The 24,265-nt window shown below is 47.1% G+C and overlaps 2 protein-coding genes across 2 annotated transcripts in view; one reads left to right on the top strand and one right to left on the bottom strand.

Moving 5' to 3' along the window:
• The window catches only part of VIL1 (villin 1), a 27,648-nt gene extending 11,364 nt beyond the window's left edge, over positions 1–16,284 (top strand). The window contains exons 7-20 of the mRNA XM_007451416.1: positions 1,058–1,260; positions 1,375–1,453; positions 1,676–1,774; positions 2,519–2,672; positions 3,240–3,340; positions 3,432–3,569; positions 4,171–4,329; positions 5,335–5,514; positions 6,102–6,247; positions 6,902–7,046; positions 7,489–7,677; positions 9,233–9,301; positions 10,540–10,680; positions 15,980–16,284. Coding sequence (XP_007451478.1) covers positions 1,058–1,260; positions 1,375–1,453; positions 1,676–1,774; positions 2,519–2,672; positions 3,240–3,340; positions 3,432–3,569; positions 4,171–4,329; positions 5,335–5,514; positions 6,102–6,247; positions 6,902–7,046; positions 7,489–7,677; positions 9,233–9,301; positions 10,540–10,680; positions 15,980–16,093 — 1,917 coding nt within the window. The 3' untranslated portion in view covers positions 16,094–16,284. The remainder of the gene's footprint in view (positions 1–1,057; positions 1,261–1,374; positions 1,454–1,675; positions 1,775–2,518; positions 2,673–3,239; positions 3,341–3,431; positions 3,570–4,170; positions 4,330–5,334; positions 5,515–6,101; positions 6,248–6,901; positions 7,047–7,488; positions 7,678–9,232; positions 9,302–10,539; positions 10,681–15,979) is intronic.
• A 5,452-nt stretch (positions 16,285–21,736) lies between these two features.
• Positions 21,737–24,265, bottom strand: part of USP37 (ubiquitin specific peptidase 37) — a 75,229-nt gene continuing 72,700 nt past the window's right edge. The window contains exons 21-23 of the mRNA XM_007451415.1: positions 23,398–23,467; positions 22,340–22,478; positions 21,737–21,824 (exon numbers count right to left, since the gene is read on the bottom strand). Coding sequence (XP_007451477.1) covers positions 21,737–21,824; positions 22,340–22,478; positions 23,398–23,467 — 297 coding nt within the window. The remainder of the gene's footprint in view (positions 21,825–22,339; positions 22,479–23,397; positions 23,468–24,265) is intronic.

Below are 24,265 nucleotides of genomic sequence, written 5' to 3'. Positions count from 1 at the left end.
TGTGGGATCTTCCCAGACCGGGGCACGAACCCATGTCCCCTGCATTGGCAGGGGGACTCTCAACCACTGTGCCACCAGGGAAGCCCCACCCTGACTTTTGAGAAGCGAGAGGGGGTGGAGGGTTTGAGGGCACACAGGGAGCCCCTCTGGCTGTCTGGGTGAGGAGCACGGCTGGGAAGGTGGAATCACGGGACTTGAGTGTCAGATTGGGGGTGACGAGAGAGGGGCGAGGCAGACGTCAAAGGATGTGCTTTCTGTGGGGATGGATGGAGTCCCATTTCCTGAGATGGGAAGATCAAGAAGCAACAGAGTTGGGGAGAAAATCAAGAGTTTGGTTTGGGACATCTTAAAATGGGGTTATGGGAGTTGGAGAAATAGGATGAAAACAGAGGGCTGGGCAGGAGACAGATAAAGACCTGAGCAGAAGCCTTGGGACTGGGAGAGAGGGCCTGGGGGGAAGTGGAGAGAGAAGGGGACCTGGGTGGAAAGGCCCGTAACTGAGTAGTAGACAGACGTTGGGCAGAGGAGGGTAAGCCAGCCCTGTGTGTGAGTGTGTGTTTGGACATCTGTGTGAGCACATGAGAGACTGCTATGTGTGTGTGTGAGTGTGGATGTTTGGGCGTATGTGTGAGTGCATACATGAGCCTGTGTGTGTGTGTGTGTGTGTGTGTGTGTGTGTGTGTGTGTGTGTGTGTGTGTGTGTGTACACGGCTTTGGGGCAAAGAGACTGGGACTGTGATCTTCAGGGCTCACCTCTCATGCAAAACTCTGAAGTAAAATCACAAATTTCAAACAATGTCAAAAACGAAGGCCCAGCAAGTCCCCTCCAGACCCTCTCCTGCCCAAGAGGAAACCTGCTCTTCCTGGGGTTTTTGCCTGGTTTCCTCGCATGCACCTAAAAAGCCTGGTCCCCCATCAAAAGGGAAGGGCCGGGCAGGTGCCTCCCCCTTGGGGCTGCTGTAGGGGGCTGGGCTCTCCAGGTGTGGTTTGGGGTGGCAGACACTGCCCTGTCCCCTGCCCCCCGCCAGCCTTCACGGGTCCCGGGGCCTCCCTGCAGGGCATGACCCTGGCCAAGGATATCCGAGACCAGGAGCGGGGTGGACGCACCTATGTGGGCATAGTGGACGGGGAGGACGAGAAGGCCTCGCCGCAGTTGATGGAGATCATGAACCACGTGCTGGGCCGGCGGAAGGAGCTGAAAGCCGCCATGCCTGACGCGGTGGTGGAGCCGGCACTCAAGGCCGCCCTCAAGTTGTACCAGTGAGTGCCCGGCTGCCTCTGGTCTCCTCTTGACCCTGGGGGACTTCCTGGGGGAGGATTCCCCAGGCGAGGGCCCAGGACCCCCCTTGTCTATGCCGCACGTTTGTCCTGCAGTGTGTCTGACTCAGGGGGAACCGTGGTGGTCAGAGAAGTCGCCACATGGCCGCTCACACAGGACCTGCTGAGTCACGAGGTGAGAGGGTCTGGAGGCCGCCCCCAGACCCAACTCCCATCACCCCCCTGCCCGCCGCCTGCCCACTCTCCCCCAAGTAGGAGCGGCGCCAGGGGCCTGGGGCGGCTGTGGAGGAGGGGGTGGCGTGCGAGGGAAGGTGACCTCGTGTGCCTGCCGCTCCCCCAGCCCAGCACCGAGGGCGCCCTCAGGCTCTCACCCCGCGTCCTTCTCTCCCGCCTCCAGGAATGTTACATCTTGGACCAGGGGGGTCTGAAGATCTACGTGTGGAAGGGGAAGAATGCCAGTGCCCAGGAGAAGAGGGAAGCCGTGGGCCAGGCACTGGTGGGCCTAGGCGTCAGGGAGAACGTGGAGGAGAAGGCAGAGAAGCCGACTCCAGCAGGGAGAGGGCAGCGGGGTCCGGGCCAGGCACAGCCCCAGGCAGAGGCCAGGGAAGGCTCCGAGCCTGATTTAGCTCCAGGGGGCGTGGATATCCACTCTGCAGCCATCTTGGTGGGTCTCTGCACGCTGCATAGCCAACCACCCGGCAACCTGGGGGCCTCTGCAGAATGCGGGCTCCCACCTCCAGCTTGGCTGGGACAAGGGAGGGAGAAATGGAGTCTGGCCTTCCTACAGGTGGGGGTTGGGTCAGCATGGGGCTGAGGCCAAGTCAGAGTTTGGGGTCCCTGTAGGAGTTAGAGTCAGTAATTCTAACTGGCTTGGGGTCAGTGTTGGATTGGGGGTGGGGTTCAAGGTTGGAGATGGAGGCTGGGATCAGGTTTGGGTCAGATTTGACCTTGGGGTTGGGGTCAGAAGTGGGTTTTGAGGTTAGTAGTGGATTCAGGGTTGAGGTCAGAGCTGGGTTGGAGGTGGTGTCGAGTTTGCAGTCTGGTTTGGCCTTGGGGTGGGGGGTCAGAGCAGGGTTAGGTTTGGGGTCAGCTTGGGACTGTGGTAAGATTCTGGTTTGGGCTTGGGACCGGGGTAGATTAGTGGTTGGGTCTGGCTGGGGTTAGAGCCAGGCTTTGGCTTTCACTAGGGGGTGGGGACTGGGGGAGGGACACAGGCTCAGCCACCACCTTCTCTTCCCAGAACTATATCAAAGCGAAGCAGTACCCACCAAGCACACAGGTGGAGGCGCAGAATGATGGGGCCGAGTCAGCCATCTTTCAACAGCTCTTCCAGAAGTGGACAGTGCCCAGCCGGGCCTCAGGCCTGGGCAAAACCCATGCCGTGGGCTCCGTGGGTGAGGGTTGGCCTGAGGCAGGGTGGGACCGGAAGCCGGGAGCGGGGCCCAGAGAGCACAGACCTGTCTCCTGCCCTCCTTCCTGAACACGCCTCTTGCATGTGCACTTTCACCTTGGCTCTGGACTCCCCAGGTGGGGTGGGGACACAAAGGGACTTGGAGAAACTCAAGATTTGTCACAAAAAGGGAGCTGAAAACAGCCTGACTTTCATTTGGAATGGGGTTGGGTCTCCCTGGAACCCAGAAAACTTTAGTCTCCCGGACAATATTTGCTGAGGGCAAGCTCCGTGCCAGGCACCTGGAGGAGGAGAAAAGGGTTGTCCTTTCTCTGGCTGCTCTGGGAGGCCCCGGTGAAGCATGAGCCTTACTGGAGGGAGATATGGTTCTGTGTTATAACTCTGCCACTCTCTAGCTGCATGACCTTGGGTCAGCTACTGAATCTCTCTAGCCTCAGTTTCCTCATCTGTAAAATGGGTCTAAGAATTGTAGCTTCCGCTCAGGGCTGTTGTGAGAACCTGGGGGAACTCAGCTGGTGACACTGGGTATCGTGATTCCCCCTCACTCCAGCTAGGGTGGAACAGGTGAAGTTTGATGCCACGTCCATGCACACCCAGCCTCAGGTGGCTGCCCAGCAGAAGATGGTCGACGATGGGAGTGGGGAGGTGCAGGTATGGCGAGGGAGGAGGGTGGCCCGGGATGGGTGGGGAGGGGTTGGCATAGCCTGTCCTGGACCTCACACTAGCCTGGTACCCGCCCCAGGTATGGCGCATTGAGGACCTAGAGCTGGTGCCTGTGGATTCCAAGTGGCTCGGCCACTTCTATGGGGGAGACTGCTACCTGCTGCTCTACACCTACCTCATTGGCGAGAAGAAGCACTACCTGCTCTACATCTGGCAGGTCAAGCCCCACCCCACCCTGTCCAGAGCATAGCCAGCTCAGCTCCCCCTCCACTATAGCCAGGCCAAGTGGCCATTGCGCTTGAATGGAATATCTCTGGTGATGGGGATTTTCTCTCCTTTTCTACCTTGGAACTGCTTTGGCTGTGAGATCCCACTGACACTGAGTATCCCCACTCACAACCCTTTGCCCTTTTGATTCTCTGAGTCTCTCTTCCAACTCCCATTCCCTGTATCTGCTCTGACTGTGGGTTTCTATGTCCAGATGTGAGGGAGCAGGGACATGCTTGGGTGCTGGGGTTGAGTGGTGTGGTAGCCATGGTGTTTCCCTGAGAAAGGTGTAGTAAGCGGGAGAGGAGGTTTGGGGTCAAGGTGGGTCAAGGGTGGACTGGGGCTGGAAAGAGATTAAGTGTGGGGCTGGGATCAGAGCTGAGGTCTGGGTCAGGTGGGGATTTGGGCTGTGTCCGGGGTGGGGCTTGGTGGGGAAGACAGTTGTCTTTGGGGCCGGGCAGAATTGGGGATGGAGTTGTGGCTAAGGCTGGGGACGGAGTCAGAATCGGGGGCTGTCCTCATCCTACCCTTTCCATCCTGCTCATCCCCAGGGCAGCCAGGCCAGCCAGGATGAAATCACAGCCTCGGCCTATCAAGCGGTCATCCTGGACCAGCAGTACAACAATGAACCAGTCCAGATCCTGGTCCCGATGGGCAAGGAGTCACCTCACCTCATGTCCATCTTCAAAGGACGCATGGTGGTCTACCAGGTGTGGTTGCTGGACCGGGGTGCCCGGCAGTACCAGCAGCTGAGGTGGGGTGGGCATCCAGGAGATGGGGAAGGGGACATGGGGTGGGAGCGGGGCTAGGGTGAAGCCCATTCTCCCTAGGAGAGGACTGTTTGAGGCTCCATCATCTATGTGGAATGGTAATAGAAACAGCAATTCAGTATTTTTAAAAATCCATTTGATAAACACTTAGCACATAACATACAAGTACTGTTTCTCTCTACACCCCTACTCCTTGGGCCCTCTCCATGAAAAAAGAAGTTATTGTGGCTGGATCTGCCTAACGATGGACCTGTCTAAAATGCACTGGCGCCTTCTGACATAATGAAATAGCTGTCTCTTGCATTCCTTTAGGCAATAATCTGGTTATTGAGCGCTTACTAAGCATACAGCCCTCTGCAAAGCGCCAAGGGGGAGAAAAATGCCATGCTAATGCTGTTTACCGTCTTGTTGGGCAACCAGTGAACCAACAGGCCAAGGCACTGTGTGCTTAAATGCCAGAAATATGTTGCATTCAAAGGGGAGCATGCATACAGTAATCAGGGAATAAGCATAGAGTCCATGATGGAAAGGGGGTTTGGAGGAGGTCTTGACATTGGGGTCAGAGTTGAAGAGCTCAGCAGAGGTAAAACGAGGGCATGCGATGCAGGGGCACAGCCAGGACAAAGGCCCAGAGGAAGGGCCCCGTGGGGAACAGTGAGAAACTGGCCAAGCTACATGGAGGGTTTGGAGAGAGCCGAGAGTGACTCTGGAAAGGAAGTCTCCACCTTCAACATCAAGGGCCGCGCTGAAAGCTGGGCTCTAGTCCGTAAGCCGGATGAAGGTTTCAGGCAGGGAAGCAACCGTGACCAAAGCGATGTTTTGGAAACACTATAGTCTGGTGATGGTGTAAAGGACCAGGAGGGGCAGCAGACTCACCCAACCTCTGTCGCCCCTCTAATCCCCCATCACCTTTACTAAGTTACTCCTGCCCCGCTCTCCCTACAGGGAGGCACCTCTCGGGCTAACAGCGTGGAGCCTGTGCCCTCCACACGGCTGTTCCAGGTCCGGGGGACCAGCACCAACAACACCAAGGCCTTTGAGGTCCCAGCCCGGGCCGCCTCCCTCAACTCCAATGACGTCTTCATCCTCAAGACCCAGTCTTGCTGCTACCTGTGGTGTGGGAAGGTGTGTGCAGGGTCCAGCGGCCTCCCCCTCCCCACGTGCGTCTTGGCGGTCCCCCAGCCTCAGAGCAGCCTCCCCGTGTGGGTCAGGGCAGGGGCCTCTGGCCGGGTAGGTCCGGCTCTCTGGTCTCCCTGATGCCTCTAGCCCTGCCTCGCTCCTTCGCAGCACTGGGGCTGGCCATCCTGATTCTCTGCCTCTGTGTCCGAGTAGGTCTCTCTCATTCCGTTTGTCTCTGGACACCCATGTCTGTCCCAGTGTTGCTCTTGTCATAATGCCTTGGGCTCTCTCACTCTCCCCGTGCCTGTAGCTGCCTCCCCATTTATCTCTGTCAGGAGGACTCAGTCTCTTGGAGACTTCCTCCTGCCCAGTAGGCGTGCAGACTCTCTTGTCTCCTCTGCCATCCTTTGGAGCATCAAGGACAGAGGAGAGGTTGGGAGAACTGCCCTTGCCTGGGCCGTGTGCGTGGGCCCCTGATCCAGGAGAACCTCCCAGACCTGGGAGCTCTGGGCCAGTGAATGTGGTGGAAGGAGGGGGGAGGCGTGGCACTGGAGATGGGCTCCCCCAGCACAGCCGACCCCCACTTTTCCCAGGGCTGTAGTGGGGACGAGCGGGAAATGGCCAAGATGGTTGCTGACACCATCTCCCGGACCGAGAAACAAGTGGTGGTGGAAGGGCAGGAGCCGGCCAACTTCTGGATGGCCCTGGGCGGGAAGGCCCCCTATGCCAGCACCAAGAGGTAACTCCCAGGTCCCTCGACCGCCAGCTCACTTTGCGAGGCTGGAGAGCCTCTCGGCACCTCCACCCGCGTGGCCCAGAGCCTGCAGCAGGTATGGATTGAGAACTCTGTGTGCCAGGCTCTCAGGGCTGCCAGGTGAGTAAGGGGCAGCCCAGGCCCTTGGGGCCTCTCAGGCACTGGGGCTGTGTCTGTGCTGCTTACCATGGAATGCCTGGTGAGGGTATTTCCACAGCCATAGGAGGTAGCTCAACGAGAGGGGCAGAGCTATCTATAGTTGTGCCCTTTGGGAAGAAGATGCCAGGGTCCCAGCAGCTCCCGTCCTTCCGTGCTGCCACAGGACCCAGATGCTGAGGAATGCAAGCTGTAAACCCTCTTTTTCTAAAGAAGGTCCATGATCCACTATTCCCCAGTTCAAAAGCAAAAGGGCATGTACTGCAGTAGCAGCAGGAGGAATAGAGGGAAGATATCAGGAAGAGCTTCCTAACAGGACTATACAAGAGCCACTGAAATGTATGTCCTGGAAGATTGGTGGGAATTTCTCCCTTGGAGAGCTTCTGGACTCTTGGGAGGACGCGGGAACTTTTGTGTGATCAGAAGAAAGAGCCTTTTCCTAGGAGACAGGCTTTCCAACGTGATCTCCTCTCCACCTTGCAGGCTGCAGGAGGAAACCCTGGTGATCACTCCTCGGCTCTTTGAATGTTCCAACCAGACTGGGCGCTTCCTGGCCACAGAGATCCCTGACTTCAATCAGGATGACTTGGAAGAGGATGATGTGTTCCTGCTAGATGTCTGGGACCAGGTAGGTTTGAGGCCTGGGGACCTCCCTTCCCACCACCTCAATCCCCAGAGCCAAGAAATAGTGCCTTTAGGGATAGGTAAGGTTTGACGTTTTCTTGGCTCCCAGATACGTTCTCCCTGGGAGTGGTGTTATGAGCCCAAGCAAGAAGAAGGCAAGTAGAGAGGAACATGCCTGGAGGGACTGCAGGGCAGGATGTGTTCTTCTCCCAAAGTCCAGTTCATTTCATGAGGCAGAGGAGTGTTTTGAGGGTCCTTGGCTCTGGAGAGGCTGGGAGTCACACATCTGCAGAATATCTAAGTAGAGGGCATCTGTCCAACCTCCATTTCCAGAGGCAAAATCAAGGCCTGATGGGGCCTGCCCAAGGTCAGGGGCCACTTCTGGACATCTGAGCCTGGGGAAGCCGAGGGAGGACAGGAAGGACTGACTCTGGGATGCTCCACAGGTCTTTTTCTGGATTGGAAAGAATGCCAATGAGGCCGAGAAGAAAGCTGCAGCCACCACAGTGCAGCAATACCTCAAGACCCACCCCAGCGGCCGGGACCCCGAGACCTCCATCATTGTGGTGAAGCAAGGACACGAGCCCCCCACATTCACGGGCTGGTTCCTGGCTTGGGATCCCTTCAAGTGGAGTGTGAGTGGCCCCAGCCCACCTGCTCCTTCCAGCCCAGTGCATCCTTCATGGCACATCGAGGGCAAGGTGGACTCCTGGCTTTTCTGTTCATTGTGATGGACGACCTGTGGTATATCTGTAAAGGGGTTTGAGGAGACTTAGAATAAACAGTAAGGCTGCAGCAAGACCATTAAGGCCCCTGGTGAGGGAGAAGAAAGGAAATCTATCAAAAACCTAGGCTAATGACAGTGTCTTGCTTGTGCACTAGATTTAGCTCAAAGCTCTTGGACATTATTGGTAAGAGCTGTACTGATTATTTAAATGCAAATTAATTAAAATTTGCATTTAAACTGATTAAAGAATTGATTTCTTTAAAATTAAAGAATTGATTTCTCACTAAATTAATGAATGAAAGAATTAAAATTAAGGAACTGATTTCTCACTAGTCACATGTGGCTGGTGGGTACCATATTGGACAGCACAGAAAAAGAACATTTCCATCATCATTGCAGAAACGTCTATGGCACAGCATTGGTGGGTCCTCTGAACATGTCAGTTCTAAAGGAAAGTGTCTAAAGACAGATGTCTCCTGGCACTAAATTCTAAGCAAAATGGGTCCTATACGTGGTCCTTACCTGAGGGACAGTGAATCAGATTTCCACAGGATTTTCTAAACTGGTCTCAGATAGAAGCAGAGGGCAGCTCCTCAAAACGGAACCCCAGTGAATGTTCTCTGAAGGAAGGAGGAAGGCTAAGGTAGAATGAATGTTGGCCTAGTGGCTTTGGGTACATGGAATTGACACAACAGATGAGATTAGGGAAACAAAGCTTAGATTAATTTCCTCAAATGTGTTTAAACAAATTCAGTGTTTGATGGGCTAAGTTTAGTCTTGATGATGGATTCAAACAAATCTCAAGGCGGCATACCTAGATGCCAGAATTTCTCAAATCCAGCTCAGTGTCCCAAGTCAACAACTCTGGCAGGTCTTCCCCCACCTCAAGTCTGTGTGGCGTCTCTCTCAGACTCATTCATTCACTCACTCAATCATTTATTTATTCACTCATTCATTCAGTCAGCATAACTGGAGCTCATAATGCGCCATGCTTGCTGCCAGGCCCTGGGGATGTGGAGATGGGTCTCCCCATGGAGCCAAGGTCCCCTCTACTCCCTTCACTCCTCCACGGTAGGGTCCCCTCCAGGCTCTGAGAGGAGCCCCTCCAGGGTTCTCCAGGACCCCTCAGTCCCCCAGAGCCTACACAGCGTGGGCAGGGGTCTCAAGACTGTGTGCGGCTGCTTAGACCCCGAGGGTAGGGAAAAATCGTACTTTCCATCCCCATGTTGCGCCAAGCAGGGCAGATAGCCCCCTGCCCCAGCCTGTTACCCGTCAGCCCTTCGTGCTCATCCTTACCATCCAACCTCCTTTTTCAGGGACGTCCTCCAGCCTCTCCCTGAGCTCCCTCATCTCCTCCTCACCCCCGGGCCCTAGGCCAGTCTTCTTTCAAAGCCTGAAGGAAAATGTTCTTCCGTCTCCTCTGCTGAGACCCAGGTCTAATTTATTACTTACTTTACATGCAGAACGCCAAATCCTATGAGGCCCTGAAGGCGGAGCTTGGAAACTCTGGGGACTGGGGCCAGATCACTGCTGTGAGTACGGGGCAGTTGGTGGTGGCCATTGACGATGGTCAGACCCGTGAGAGCTGAGAAAGCTCCACGGAAGACGCCAGGGTCCTCTGCTTCCTTCCCATTGTTCCCTCCCACTTCTCCTAGAAGTTCTTGCTGTTTAACTTCAATGCCTCTTGCTGTTTTGTCTCCTCCATTCCCTAGTGAAATGGTTCCCAAATTTTATCATGCATAAGAGTCTGGGTGATGGGGAACTAGGGGATGGGGGAAGCTTATTAAAATGCAGATTCCAAGGTCCCACTTCCCAAAATTCTGGTTTGTAGAGTTGGGCTGAGACCCAGTAATATGTGTATTTTTCACAAAGGGCCCAGGTAATTCGAGGCAGTTAGTCCGCAGATCACACTTGGGGAAATAGTGATTTCTCTACTATCATCAGCCTGGGGATCCCTTCTCTGGGTAGAATAACCTTTTCCTTCGATGTTTCAGTTAGTTCATGGAAATGTGTTCTGCCTACAGGCCTAGGATGTGGAAATATGAAATCAGAGAAGTTCACAGGCCTGTAGGGGAAACAAGACCAAGTAGACTCTGCAGAAGTGTGTCCAGAGCCTGAGAGCAATTTCCCAAGCACGCTGGGTTATCAGCAGATAACACGTGTGGCCCCTCAGCTTCACCTGCAGGCCGGGAACCCTGTGGCACTCAATAAACCCTTCTTGGTTGACGGATGGTGCAGGCAGGAAAGCATAGATAGATAGGTCAAGGCTAAGTGAATTTACGGATGACGGTTTCACAACAGATAAGAGAAAGAGGGTCATAAAGGTCCAAGGTAGACCTCGAACATTAGGGTAGCCATGGAGAAGTTCATAGGTCATAGAACAAAACAGTCATCTTACACCAACTGGCTTTGGCTGAATACAGACCGCCAAGCTTCAGCTCATGGGTCCTGTCCAAAGTGCCATGTTTTTATGAGCGTGTGTATGTGCGTGTGGACAGTGGGAGGCACGGGTCATGGAATGCTTCTTCTTTTTTTTTTTTTTTTTGGCCACACCGCAAGGCTTACGGGATCTTAGTTCCCTGACCAGGGATTGAACCCGGGCTCTCGGCAGTGAAAGCGCCGAGTCCTAACCACTGGACCGCCAGGGAATTCCCATGGAGGGCTTCTTGAAGGAGGTCCCCTAGGGTCAGTGTTGACTTCAGAGAAAAAGGCAGCCTGGGAGGCAGCCACAAACCAGCTGAACTAACAGTGTTTTCCTTTTCTTCCCTAGGAGCTCACAAACCCTAAACTAGACGTGTTCAACGCTAACAGCAATATCAGTTCTGGGCCTCTACCCATCTTTCCCCTGGAGCAGCTGGTGAACAAGCCTGTGGAGGAGCTTCCCGAGGGCGTGGATCCCAGCAGGAGGGAGGTGGGTCAGACTCTGAGAAGGAGGACGAATCTGATTTAGTGAGAGATTTCCTCCTGAAAGGTGAACAGGAATTATTCAGGCAGAGTGGCTTACTCTTGGAGAAGGGAACAGTATACACGAAGCCCAGAAGTAGGAAGTAAACACAGCTCGGGCGAAAGGACGAGGCGGCCAGAGCGGTGGGGTGTGTGGAGCGGGGTAGGGATGGCTGATAGGGGGGTGGGGGACTGGGCAGTGCCTTCTACTCTAGGCTAGGGGTGGGCGGTGTCCATTCTAAAAGTCAAGGGGAACCATTATGGTGAAGCAGGGGAGTGGCAGTCAGGTTTACGCTTTTCAAAGACCACTCTAGTGGTCAGTGAAGAATGGACTGGAAGGTGGCCAAACAGCAGCCACAAGTCAGGCTGAGAGGTAGACGGGAGCCTAGAATAGATGGTGGCAGGTGGAGGGGGGGGTGGGTGGAGGGAAGGAGAAGGTTTAGGGAAGTATTTCGGAGGTTAAGTCAACGACACTTGGTAACGACCGGATAAAGGTTGCGAGAGGGGAAAGTTGTGTCATTTTCTGAGATCAAAATCCTGGGTCGGACCCAGCTTAGAAGGGGACAGTCCTGAGTTTAGTGGCAGCCATGTCGTTTGCAGCACCCAGGAGACATCCTGGTTGAAATACATGTTTGGCGGGCTGGCAATTCAGAGGAGTACCGGGGAGGAGACTCATTGGCACAGGGTCCATCAGGTAGCTGCAGCTGCTGTCTGTGTGGACCACTTGTGGGAGAGAGTTTGGCAAGAAGGGCTTGTTAAAAAACACATTACTGGACTTCCCTGGTGGTCCAGTGGTTAAGACTTTGTGCTTCCACTGCACGGGGCACGAGTTTGATCCCTGGTCAGGGAAGTTCCGCATGCCATGCGGTGAGGCCAAAAAGAAGAAGAAAACAAAACCCACATTTCTAGTATCCATTCCCACTTCATGAAGGTCTAAAATAGACCGCAAATCTAGCCTGAGAGGGTACTGAGAGAAGAGAAAACTTACTCTGTGTATAGTTAACCATAAAGAAGTCTTAGAGATAAATTAATGAATCTACAGAAGTGAGATGACTATTTTCTCCAGGAACATCTGTTATGGGTTTGGGCCCAATATATGCATAAGTGTATTGTTTCCAGACCATTGCATCCTGCCCGTCACCTTTAGAACCCTTTTATGCATTCTCTCCCACATCCACCCATGTGTCCTCACTGTAAAATTGGGATGATCCCAATATCATATAATATTATATTCATAATCATGTTACAAATATTATTATTTGCCCAGCCCCTGGTACATAGGAAGTGCTCTATACATGTAGGCTGTTATTATCATTGCTTGCTCTGCACCTGAGAAAACTCAGACCCAGAGCGGGGAAGTGACTTGACTAATGTGATGTAACTAGTCAGTAGCAAAGTCAGAGCAAGAATCAGGTCTTCTGAGTCCCGCTGTTACTGTCATATCATGTAGCACAGAAAAAGTATTTCTAAAGGGAAGGGCAGCCAACATTACTGAACCAGGTGATTAAAAGGGGGCTAAATATTGACAATATATTTTGTTGGTAAGGCTGTGGAGAAACATATATTATTCTGTTGGTGTGAGGGCAGAATGTTACAACCCCTGTAGAGGGGAATTTTGCAATATCTAACAAAGTTAAATATGCATTTACCTATTTTAAAAAATGGAAGCTAAGTAGATCACTAATTTTGAATATAACAAACAGAATCAAGACGACCCTGCCATGGTAGAAGCAGTCTAAAAAGTCTTAAGATTCTTTTTAAAAAATCAGTTGCTGCTGCTTTTCTTTTTTGAATTGTGGGAGTAGAGTGTGGATTCTTGCAGCAGAGCTGTGGGCTCCATGCCAAGTGGGGAGAGTGGACAAGCTTTCTGGCTGCTCCAGACGTAGAGGCGGTAGCCATAGGGTAAATCTGTTTGAGTACCAATGAGTAAACCACAGAGAAGCGGATGTGGGCATGGGTGAGGCCAGAAATCGCTGGTAGGACCGCAGGGTTCAAGAACAGGACCAGTGGAAAGATACAAGTCCACTGGGATGGGCAGTCCCTGCCCTCTAGCCTGGGGTCAGAGTCCAAAAGTCTCAACCAAACTGCAGAGCCAGCTTGGGTGGGACAGAGAGAGGGCACCTAAGGCACTTGCAGACCATCGAGATGGCAGCCACAGCTGTGAGGGACCTTCTTCCAAAACAAGGTGCTCCACTGCCCTGCCTGGGGGAGTGGGGAGGGCTCCCAGGAGCCTTGAGCCGAAAATGCCCAGAGGTGGGATGACAGGTTAGAAAACTGGGGCTTCAGATACACCTGAGCTTGAAATCCATCTACAGGTGTTTACCAAGAAGCTGTTCAGTTCAGGGCTCTCTGAGGGAGTCACACAAACATTCTCCAGGGCAATCCTACATAGCAGAACAGCCCGGACTGAAAAGAAACCCGTTGCTCTCACCCCAACTCTGTCCCCTTCTGGTGCCTGGGGGAGCAGAGATGGAGGTGGGAGATGCTCTTTTCTAACAATTTGAATTTGGGGTTCTTACTTGAGTATGCCTTGAGGATACTGGCCAGCTCCCAGAAGTTTCACTACTATATCATGTTTGAACTGGGAGCAGAGGTCATTTCAGTCTTATGGCTGAAGAGACCCAAGGTCTAGAAAGGTGACTCCCAGTCATGATTTTCAAACCAAGAGTGAAAATGTAGAACTTCGCTGTCTAATCTTCTAGATTATCCACAGGATGAGAGAAGCTGGTACATGTCATTTACCCAAATATTTTGTTTTCCACTCAATAGCTAGGCAAAATTTGACTCTAAATTTGTTTCGTGGCTTTCCTAGCTTCTTTTCTTAGCATCTTTCCCCTCACCTCAGTTGTACCCCTGCTGCTACCTGCCACCATCTCTAAGCAAAACCTGTTCCCACAAAATAATGGCTGATGCATTCACAGTGGAATATAGAAGCCTGGTGAGGTTTAACCAGGAACATGTTGCCTTTTAACTAGGAACAAACCTAGAAGCCAAGAGAGATGAAGATAACTATAACGGTAAAATTCAGTCACCTGTGAGCACAGTAGTATACTTAGCCAGTCTGGGAGGGAAAGATGACCTTTACAGGATCCCTGAAATCAGTCAGGAAAGGGGGTGAGTGTGGTGCAGTGGAGCATGTATTGGGATCAGATGACCTTAACTTTCTTTTTTTTCCCCATTTTTATTTTTTATTATGGTGAAATATACATAATATAAAATTTACCATCTTAGCCATTTTTAAGTGTACAGCTCAGTGGCATTAATAAACGCATTCACATCATTGTGCAACCATCAACCCTGCCCATCTCCAGAACTTTTTCATCTTCCCAAACTGAAACTCTGCACCCATTAAACAACTCCCCCATCACCACTCCTCCCCCAGCCCCTGGCAGCCACCATTCTGCTTTCTGTCTCTATGGGTTTGGCTCCTTAGGAACTGCATGTGAGTGGGCTCATACAGCATGTGTCTATGTGATGGGCTTATTTCACTCAGCACAGTATCCTCAAGGTTCATCCATGTTGTAGCAGGTGTCAGAATTTCCTTCATTTTTAAGGCTGAATAATGTTCTGTTGTATTTATATACCACTTTTTTCTTATCTATTCATCTGTCAGTGAACACTTGGGTTACCTCCACATTTTAGCCATTGGGAATAATGCTGCTATGAACATGGGTGTACAAATCTCTCTTCAAGACCCTGCTTTCAATTCCTTTGAGTATATACAGAGAAGCAGATTGCTGGGTCATATGGTAATTCTTGAGGCATGCCATACCGTTTTCCATAGTGGTTCCCAGCAATGCTCAAGGGTTCCAGTTTCTCTACATTCCTGCCAACACTACCGTTTTGTTTTTGTTTTTTCTTTCATAATAGCCACATCCTAGTGACCATGAAGGAGTATCTCATTGCAGTTTTGGTTTCTGTTTCCCTAATGATTAGTGATGTTGAGTGTCTTTGCATGTGCTTATTGGCCATCTGTATGTTGTCTTTGGAGAAATGTCTAATTAAGTCCTTGCCCATATTTTAAAAAAATTAATTTATATATTTTTGGCTGCATCATCAGAAAATAGTTGCAAGTCATCAGATATATGACTTGCAACTATTTTCTTCCATCTGTGAGTAGTCATTTTTTTCCCCAGGCATGTTTGTTTATTTATTTATTTATTTGCTGCACTGCACGCCATGTGGGATCCTGGTTCCCCAACCAGGGATTGAACCCGTGCCCCATGCGTTGGGAGCGCAGAGTCTTAACCACTAGACCAGCAGGGAAGTCCCTGTGTGTCGTCTTTTGATGCACAAAATTTTTTAATTTTCATGAAGCCCTTTTTTGTTGTTGTCTGTGCCTTTGGAGTCACATCTAAGAAATCACTGCCAAATTCAATGTCATGAAGCTTTTGTTTTTTCTTAAATAAATGTAGTTACTGGGCTTCCCTGGTGGCGCAGTGGTTGAGAGTCTGCCTGCCGACGCAGGGGACACGGGTTTGTGCCCTGGTCTGGGAAGATCCCACATGCTGCGGAGCTGTTGGGACCATGAGCCATGGCCGCTGAGCCTGCGCGTCTGGAGCCTGTGCTTTGCAACCAGAGAGGCCACAACAGTGAGAGGGCCGCATATCGCAAAAACAAAAAAATTTTAGTTATTTATTTTTGGCTGCGTTGGGTCTTCATTGCTGCATGCAGGCTTTCTCTAGTTGTGGCCAGCGGGGGTTATTCTTCGTTGCGGTGCGCAGGCTTCTCATTGTGGTGGCCTCTCCTGTTGTGGAGCATGGGCTCTAGGTGTGCGGGCTTCAGTAGTTGTGGCTCTCGGGCTCAGTAGTTGTGGCACATGGGCTTAGTTGCTCCACGGCATGTGGGATCTTCCTGGACCAGGGCTCGAACCCATGTCCCCTGCATTGGTAGGCAGATTCTCAACCACCAGAGAAGCCCTCTCCCATTTTTATAGAGAAGAAAACTAAGACCTAGAAAGAGAAGCAACATTTTAACCAAGCTAAGTCAAATGTAATTCTTATTTCAGGGTTAGTGTGAACTTGACCCTGGTCAAAAGAAAAGGAGCTCTATCTGCCTCATGTTGTTACCATCCTTTTCATTATGTTCCAAATTCAGGGATCAAATCTCTTGGGCCTCAAAATGCCACCTCCCCGCTTCCCATCCCTTTCCTGGCTCTCACATTGACTGTTTTTGCTCATTTGATTTCTGTACACACCTATATGACTCAACAAGTCGAACTCTGGCAAGAATGTGACCTTTGCCCTCTGGTCCCTCTCCTCTTCTAGGAGCACCTGTCTGTTGAGGATTTCACCAAGGCCTTGGGGATGACTCCTGCTGCCTTCTCTGCTCTGCCTCGATGGAAACAACAAAACCTCAAGAAAGAAAAAGGACTATTTTGAGAAGCAAGAGTAGCTGTGGTTTCAAGCAGTGGCCCCACCCCGCTTGCAGAGCTTCATTTTGTTATTACTGGTATTAGTCCTATATTAATGGAAGTGAACATGTACAGTTGTACCTGTGAGCAGCAGTCTGTGGCAATGCCACTTCTGTTTAGTAATCTACTTATTCCTCCAGAAAGATGATTCCTCCATAAAGAGCCTGTGGTGCCAATTTCAGCTCTGAAGAAGGTGGTTGCATTATTTTTTATCCTGGGTGTTGCATTACTTTTAAACCATCCTGTTCTAGAGCTTTCCCTTCTTAGAAGAGCAGCCCAACACTTCATGGAAGAGCCTTCCCTAGGCTTTTATCATGACTCATTTTTAATTATGGCAGGTGGGCTGAAGCATTTTGCAGTTTTATATCTTTCTGAGAGTAATGGCTTTTCCTTTTCACATATACTTTTCTTACTGCCTTCCTCAGGTGATGTTAAAGGGGACCCATTCTTTGAAAGAGCTGAATGGCCCAGGTGATGGCCCTACTTAGGTTTCACAATACTCTCTAACCAGTACCCAGCAAGAGCAACATACCCACTAGGCCTAGGCTTGAGGCCTAACAGCAAGTATGAAATGCAAATGCTATCTCACCCCCCTCTCTGGTACTCTTAACAATAAGGCAAAGGAAGAGCACAGTTAAGGCCCATGCTGGGTTTAAAACTGTTATCCAGAACCTCTGCAAAGCTTCACAGGCTCCTCAGATGTAATCCACCGGAGGTTGGTGCTGACTCAGCCATACCTGGTTTCCCATCTCATTCCCTTTAAGGTGTAACAGTGCGCTTGAAAGTCAGTCAGAAGGCCAACAGAAGGTGATTTCCACAACTTCTACAACTGGTTAAGTGTCTGCAAGAATATGTCCTTTTCAGAAATAACAGCTGAACCAACACAAGGTTAATAAAGGCTTTAATTTCACACACAAAAACCTCTATGCATAATTTAAAAAGGAAACAAAAACCGTACAGGGTACAGAGGAACAGTTCTGCTAAAACACAGATAAAGTGCCGCTCCATACAAAACAACATAAAGAATCAGAATCAAAAGTCACTCTGAACACAAAGAAAGAAAATCACCTCACAAATAACGTGGCCAAAGCTGCCAGCAAACCTAGTAGTGGCTCAACTAGGCCAAGTGTAGGAAGCTTACTTCTGTTCTCCTCTCCGTAGCATAAATAAACAACACTGACAATAGGCCAGAGAAGATGGGGATGGAAGCAAAAGAGAGGGAGGGAAACCTAAAGACGAGAGGTGTGTACAACCACTGTGTCCCACTCTTCCACCCATTCTGTTCTTCAGACAGACCACTTCAGATGACTGCTCTTCTGTTTTGGCATTGGACCTAACGAACTCTGGTCCTGATGCAGACCCTCATCCACTCTATTCTGACACCAGTGGACACGTCTCTACTTCAAACCTCTGCACTTTAAGTCCAAATTACTGAAATCAACTGCTTGTATTCATACTGGCACATTTTTTATTAAAAACTTCAAAACCTCAGACACATAGCACACATGGAAAGGAAAACACTAATTGTGTGTAAATATGATACAACAAAAGAGACTGCCTGAAGTTTAGTAATCAAAGCATGCCATAAAGAAGTCAGTGGTTGTGGTGAGACACTGCAAAAGAAACCTGTCACAAAACTCTCAAGGCCTAACAAACTATAGTTTTCCAATAAAATATATATATTTTTTCAGATGTTAATAAGATATTGAGAGACAAAATTAGAATTTTGAAGTAATGCACTAGAAAGATGTTAGAGGGCAGAAATCTGTTTAGTTTTTGTACATACTTAAAGAGCATTACTCGGTGTAAAGCAAGATGGGGAGGAGGAAAAAGATGTTTCTGTTTTGGGGGGGACACTTTTATGTGACTTGCATCTAGTACTAAGTGTTGATTTTTCTAAAAATCTCCATGTATACACAAGATCCACATATACTTGGAGATCCAGCTCTGTTTCCCTGATTTAAAACAAAAGGGCAAAAATGGTTGGATGGCTAAGAGCATCCATTGTAGTTGATTTAGACAGAGAAGAAAGAGGAAGAAGGGTAATATTTTTATTTGTTTTAATATTATCTCTGTTCAGTAGATCACAAATGAGTTTACAAACTACCTTTTTCTCCTGTATGTTTTCAATGCCCATGCTCTCTCTACACTCAGAATGCTCTACTACATATGAGATACTGCCAAGAATCTCTTTAATTTAGGTGTTTCTGAATAATTTTCATTATACAACTAGCTGTACATGTGTAGAGCTATATTTATAGAGTTACATAATAGTAACTGCAATATGGAAGAATAGGTAAATTCATGAATTCACTTGCTGAGGTTTTAATTCTTAAAGTTTCTCTTTTAGAAGAATTTTACACTTTATCAAGGAGAGAAATAAAGAAATGTCTAGTCTAGTATTTGCCTCCCAGAGTTAATAAACTGATCTTTAAGTATCACTGCATACTTTTTAAAATGTAAACACATTTACATTTGTTATTGAGCCATTAAGTTAGGCCTGAAATTAACAGACCATGGCAAGTAAACAAGTAGCTCTTGGAATCAAAATATAAATAGAAGAATAATTCATGGACTTGCTTCTTATTCTATCCTGCTTAAACAGAACTTCTGAGTCTGTACACATAAATATATTCCCTACAAAACAGAATCTATCTCCTTATAGGCCTAAATTATAGTCAGGGCTTCTAAAGTGATAGCAGCACCTGGGCACATGCAACTTTCCAATCCTCTGTAATATTAGGTGATAATAATCAACAAGTTTTAGTTTAGCTTTCCCTTCCAAAAAATTCCAATTAAGATCAGTTGTGTGGAGAACTAAGAACTGTCAAGTTCCAATTTAAAGTCATTTAAAGTAACATATTTGGTATTTTCAATAGGAATATTAGTTATTGTGCAAGCTGCCTGGAACTGAAGCTCTCTGTCCCTATCTAACTTGTCCCTTTTGGGCACCAACATGCCAAATGCCCCATTCCCCAATTTTGAGCAAACTGCACAAAAAATATTATCTACTTGTAATTTTAAAATACATACAGTCAGCTTAAAAAAACAACAAACTCCATCAACATGGTCCAGCTGAACTCTCCATGTATAGTCATTAATCCTTCACTGAACCAAAATGAGAAAGTAACTCTGTAGTGAAAGGGGTAATAGTTGAAGGAGTGAAGGGAGAGAGGAAGGCTGACCAGGCCAAAACAATGCACAGACATCAAGGAAATTTCAAGTCCCAAACTTGCAAGTATATGAGCAGTGACATACTCATCTACTTTTTTCAACTAATAATTCCTGCCTAAGACATGAAGAGCAAATCAAATTAGGTTCAAGCCAAGTGTACTTCTAAACCATACACACACACAAGCTATGAAAAGCAAGTCAAACGAGGGTACTTCATGGGCAACCTAGGCTTATGGCATTATATCTATTTGTTTAAATGCCCTAAATGCACCCACTCATGTCAAATCATCCCAATCATTTTTTTTTTTTTTTTTCCTTGCGTTATTCTTCAGCTCTGATTGGTTCTTTTTTATATTTTCCAATTCCTTACTAAAATTATTTCTGTGTTCATCTATTCTTTTGCTTAGTTCAGTTAGCATTCTTATTGCTAATGCTTTGCCCGCGTCTCCTGCATCGGCAGGCGGACTCTCAAGCACTGCGCCACCAGGGAAGCCCCCCAATCATTTTTAATAGCATCTCTCAAAAGCTCTCAAATACAGACACAGAGAAGTAATAAACAGCTAAAGAATTTGATTATCACTTCACTCACATGAGAAAACCAGTTATTTCCAAGAAAAAAATAAAATGGCTCCCCAGTGGAAATAAACAAAATTTTAAAAGCTAGTTTTTTAAACAAGTATTTTCCTCTGCTCTATACTACTCCTGCATATCCTACCACCGTACCACTTTGGAAGGTTCACTACCTTAACAGGTAGGTAAATGGTAGGAGACAAAGCTTTTATCTGTAGTTAAGCAAAAGTGCTGGGGCCATTTACAATTCAAAGATTCAATATTTTAGAATAGGTTACTATGTCAGAACACATCCAAGTTTCAAGAGTAGGGCTGGAGCTCTCTTAAGGCAATCTTCCAGAAAAAATATTACATCTTCTGTGATGTTGGACTTAAAAATGAAAGAAAATGTTGAAGGTTTCATTTTGCTGTACTTAACTCTGTGTGATCCTAATGATTCCTGGGCTCACAAAATTATTTTAGGAACAAAATTCTACTCTCAAACTCATTCTTTATATGGTTTCACAAGCTGCTTAACCAAGCTGGTTATGTCAGCTTAATGTTGTCACTTAATGTTGCCAAGCTGGTTATGTCAGCTTAATGTTGTCACTTAATGTTATGTCACTTAATGTTGAGCCCATTTAACCTCAACTCAAAGCACCTAAAAAGTAAGATAATTATGCACCTTTGTTATTTGTTAGTTCTTGGAATTACTTAAACCAATCATATTTTAATTCTCATCCTGTTTTAAGGGCAAAGTCAGACAGCAAATGGTTATATGTTTAAGCTTTATCCTATAGCTCATGTGCTTAATTTCACCCTTGAAGCAGGGCTTTCAGCTTTAGTGGTCCAGAGTTTCAGCTTTAACACAAGAATACTCCTCCTGACCTCTCTATGTATGGGAGACAGAGATGCTAGCATTCTTCATATTCTCTAGGTAATCTTGTAGGGGAGTCCCAATTGGGACAACATCACTTTCCTACCTCTTAGAGTTTTGGCTGCAGTCTGTTAGGGTAATGCTTGCTCCATGGAAGAATGACACAGAAGAAAAATAAGATTCTATCTTCACCATGGTAATAATATAGATGATATACAATGGAAATACTGTGTGAAGGAATCTCTTTAAAGAAAATACCAAGTATACAATGAATACCAAATGTGGGAACATAACACATTCCAAAGCACCAACAATCCATTTCTTGGGACTGCATGTAAACAGCAAAAGCATTACGAATCCATGAAATAATTTTTTTAAAAAAGCTCCTCAAGTCAGGTGGCAGAAATGTCCCTCCTTTGTCAGGAGGACAAACTGTCATTAGTGTAACATGGAGAGCTGGCTTTCCAGTGAACTTTACTAATAGGAAACACACATGAAAGATTACAGACGTGAGTGAAACTACTCAAGGAACATAAAAGCTAAATGCCAAATGATATGTATATCTTCACACATTTCTCAGGTGAATGGACTCTTTGACAACTTCAATTAGTCTCCAAACTGCTGTGCTATTAATTTTGAGCAGGCATACTCTGGTGGGCTATCCTAACTCTTTAAGGCTCCATTCATTCCACATATGTGTGTGTGTATGTGTGTGTGTGTGTATGTACATATATATATATTTACAACATGTATTCCTAAGACAAAAGGAAGTGCCACTCTTGTAGGAGAAAAAAAGGATAATCAGCTACAGATGTGAGACCAAAGTTTCCATAAAACAATTAATATGGAGCGTTCCGCATAATTGCAATTTTCGTCTTTTGGTTTGGCCCTGAGCTGTTTGTTGCTCCCGCATCAAGTAGAGTTCTAAATTCTCCTCGGGCAGAGGAAAGAGAAGTGGGTGACAGTAAGAGAGAATATGCAGTGCACACTGCCAACCCAGGAGTTTGTTCCTCATGAAGCCTGACGAGTGGTCTTTCCCACTTCCATGCTAAGTGCCTGAGAGGTCTTTTCTGTTTCCAGCAGCTCATCAAAGATCTCCCTTAAAATAAAACAAATAAAAAGTTAAATAGGAAATTCAGTGAACAGAGACAGAGGATAGACAGAAAATAAACATTGATAAAGGCTGCATAATCCCATGATGCCTAAATTTTATCAAATAAGCAGCTCATTCATTTTATTACCATCTTAACCCCATGTGCCGATTCTTAAAAATACTTAGGGGGGAATGGCAATAGCTAGCTTTGACAGAAATGCTATGTAGTTCCTATCCATATAACTCAGATCTTCTAGCTGATACAATGAAAGACCAAAAAGTTTTATGACAGGACAGCTTCCATCATAAAAAGATCTTAAGTTCTATACCTAGATTCTACTGTGTGAGTTAAGAGAAAAAATATTTTGGAAATATCAAGACATGAGCCCTAAGCAAAGACAATAAAAATCATAAATCGTCAACCAATTAACTGATGGGAACATTTTATCCTTAAAGAAAAAAAAAAAAAAGAATTCAAGTGATTTTTAGCCCACGGCTTCAGATCAGGCAAAGTTTCTTACTTGTGCATATAAAAGAAGATGTAACCACTTCGATCTCGATCACTCTGCACAGAAGCCTCTTGGATTTTAGATACCTCTAGGTCATTATAAGTAAACCAAGCCTGCTTCTTAATGTCGTACACATCACTAATGTAATGACCTGAAATAAATAAAATCTTTAAATTAAGGTTATTTATTTTTTTAAAACATATTGAAGGGGCTTCCCTGGTGGTGGTGCAGTAGTTAAGAATCCTTCTGCCAGTGCAGGGGACACGGGTTCGAGCCCTGGTCCGGGAAGATGCCACATGCTGCGGAGCAACTAAGCCCGTGCACCACAACTACTGAGCCCGTGTGCCACAACTACGGAAGCCTGTGCACCTAGAACCCACACTCCAAGAGAAGCCACTGCAATGAGATGCCCGCGCATCGCACTAAAGAGTAGCCCCCGCTCGCTGCATTAGAGAAAGCCCGTGCACAGCAACGGAGACCCAACACAACCAAAAATAAATAAATAAAATAAAAAATTAATTAAAGAATATATATATTGAGTTTTTCTCAGGGACAGGAAGCTTCAGAAAGAGACACAGCCAACCCCATTTCACCTTACTATACCAGGACAACTTTTCTGATAAATATATTTTGTTTAGGGACATTTGGGTCACAGGTGAATAGAGAAATCAAAACAGTTGTACCTATTAACACAATTCACACTTAGTGTGATCAAAGAAAAGATTTCAGGGCTTCCCTGGTGGCACAGTGGTTGAGAGTCCGCCTGCCGATGCAGGGGACGCGGGTTCGTGCCCCGGTCCAGGAAGATGCCACATGCCGCGGAGCGGCTGGGCCCGTGGGCCATGGCCGCTGAGCCTGCGCGTCTGGAGCCTGTGCTCCGCAATGGGAGAGGCCACGACAGTGAGAGGCCCGCATACCGAAAAAAAAAAAAAAAAAAAAAAGAAAAGATTTCAAAGTTTTTCTTGATGTGTTTAACTTACACCTCACAAAGCTAGGCTCAGAGCAACCCAATAAGGAGTAAATGCTGGCTAGTCCATTTATAAAATGCTGAAATCTTAATGTCCATTTACCTGAAGAAGAAGTGCTACCAATGTGACTGACAACACTGATGAGCCGATAGGAATGAGGAAGATTTCCTGTCTGGAAAACAGAAGTGGGTATGACTTTCAACTCTTCATCTGAATACAAGCAAAACACTAATTTTAAATTTATTATCAAAGCTGACATGGCAAAGTTTCAATGTGTGGGGGGGTTAGACTCAATTAAAAAACCCAGTGGTCGGTATTGTTCATATCCTCTGACCCAAGAACTGTACTCCCCAAGAATTTATCCTAAGAAAATAATGCAAAAGAAGGAAACAGTATATATATATATAATTATTCACTGCAGCATTATCCATAATAATGAAAATTTGGAACTAACAATACGCTCAGTAATAGTTAAATGGTTACTGGTATATCAACTCAGTACAGTATTATTCAGTTATTTAAAGAAAAAATATGTGGGTCAGCAACATGTTAACTTGTTTTTCAAACTTACATGAACACACATAACTATAGCTCTATAAAATAGATATGTTAATGGCTAAGTACTGAAAAACAGAATGGAAAAAATGAAAAGAGTTGCTGTGTTGCTGTAGGGATTATGGATGAACTTTTACATTTTAAATATTTTTTAAAATGCTATTAAAATATCATTAGCAGAAAAGTAAAACAAAACTGAAAAGTGATATTCATGGACTTCAGAAAGCACTATAAGATATAATTTTGGGAAGAAATATAGTTATAGATAAGCCAGGCCATTAAAATGTTCAAAAACTTTGATGCTATAATTTATTTCTGGGAATTTCCTTAAAGAAGAAAATCCTAATATAGAAAACACTACAATCATATACAGTTCCTCTATATGTTATTTATTATAATGAAAAAAAAACAACTT

This window comes from Lipotes vexillifer, unplaced genomic scaffold (genome assembly GCF_000442215.2).
Source record: "Lipotes vexillifer unplaced genomic scaffold, Lipotes_vexillifer_v1.1 scaffold1145, whole genome shotgun sequence".
Lineage (NCBI taxonomy): Eukaryota > Metazoa > Chordata > Mammalia > Artiodactyla > Lipotidae > Lipotes > Lipotes vexillifer.
The sequence above is the reverse complement of the archived record's forward strand: the minus strand, read 5'-3'. Positions and strand labels throughout refer to the sequence as shown.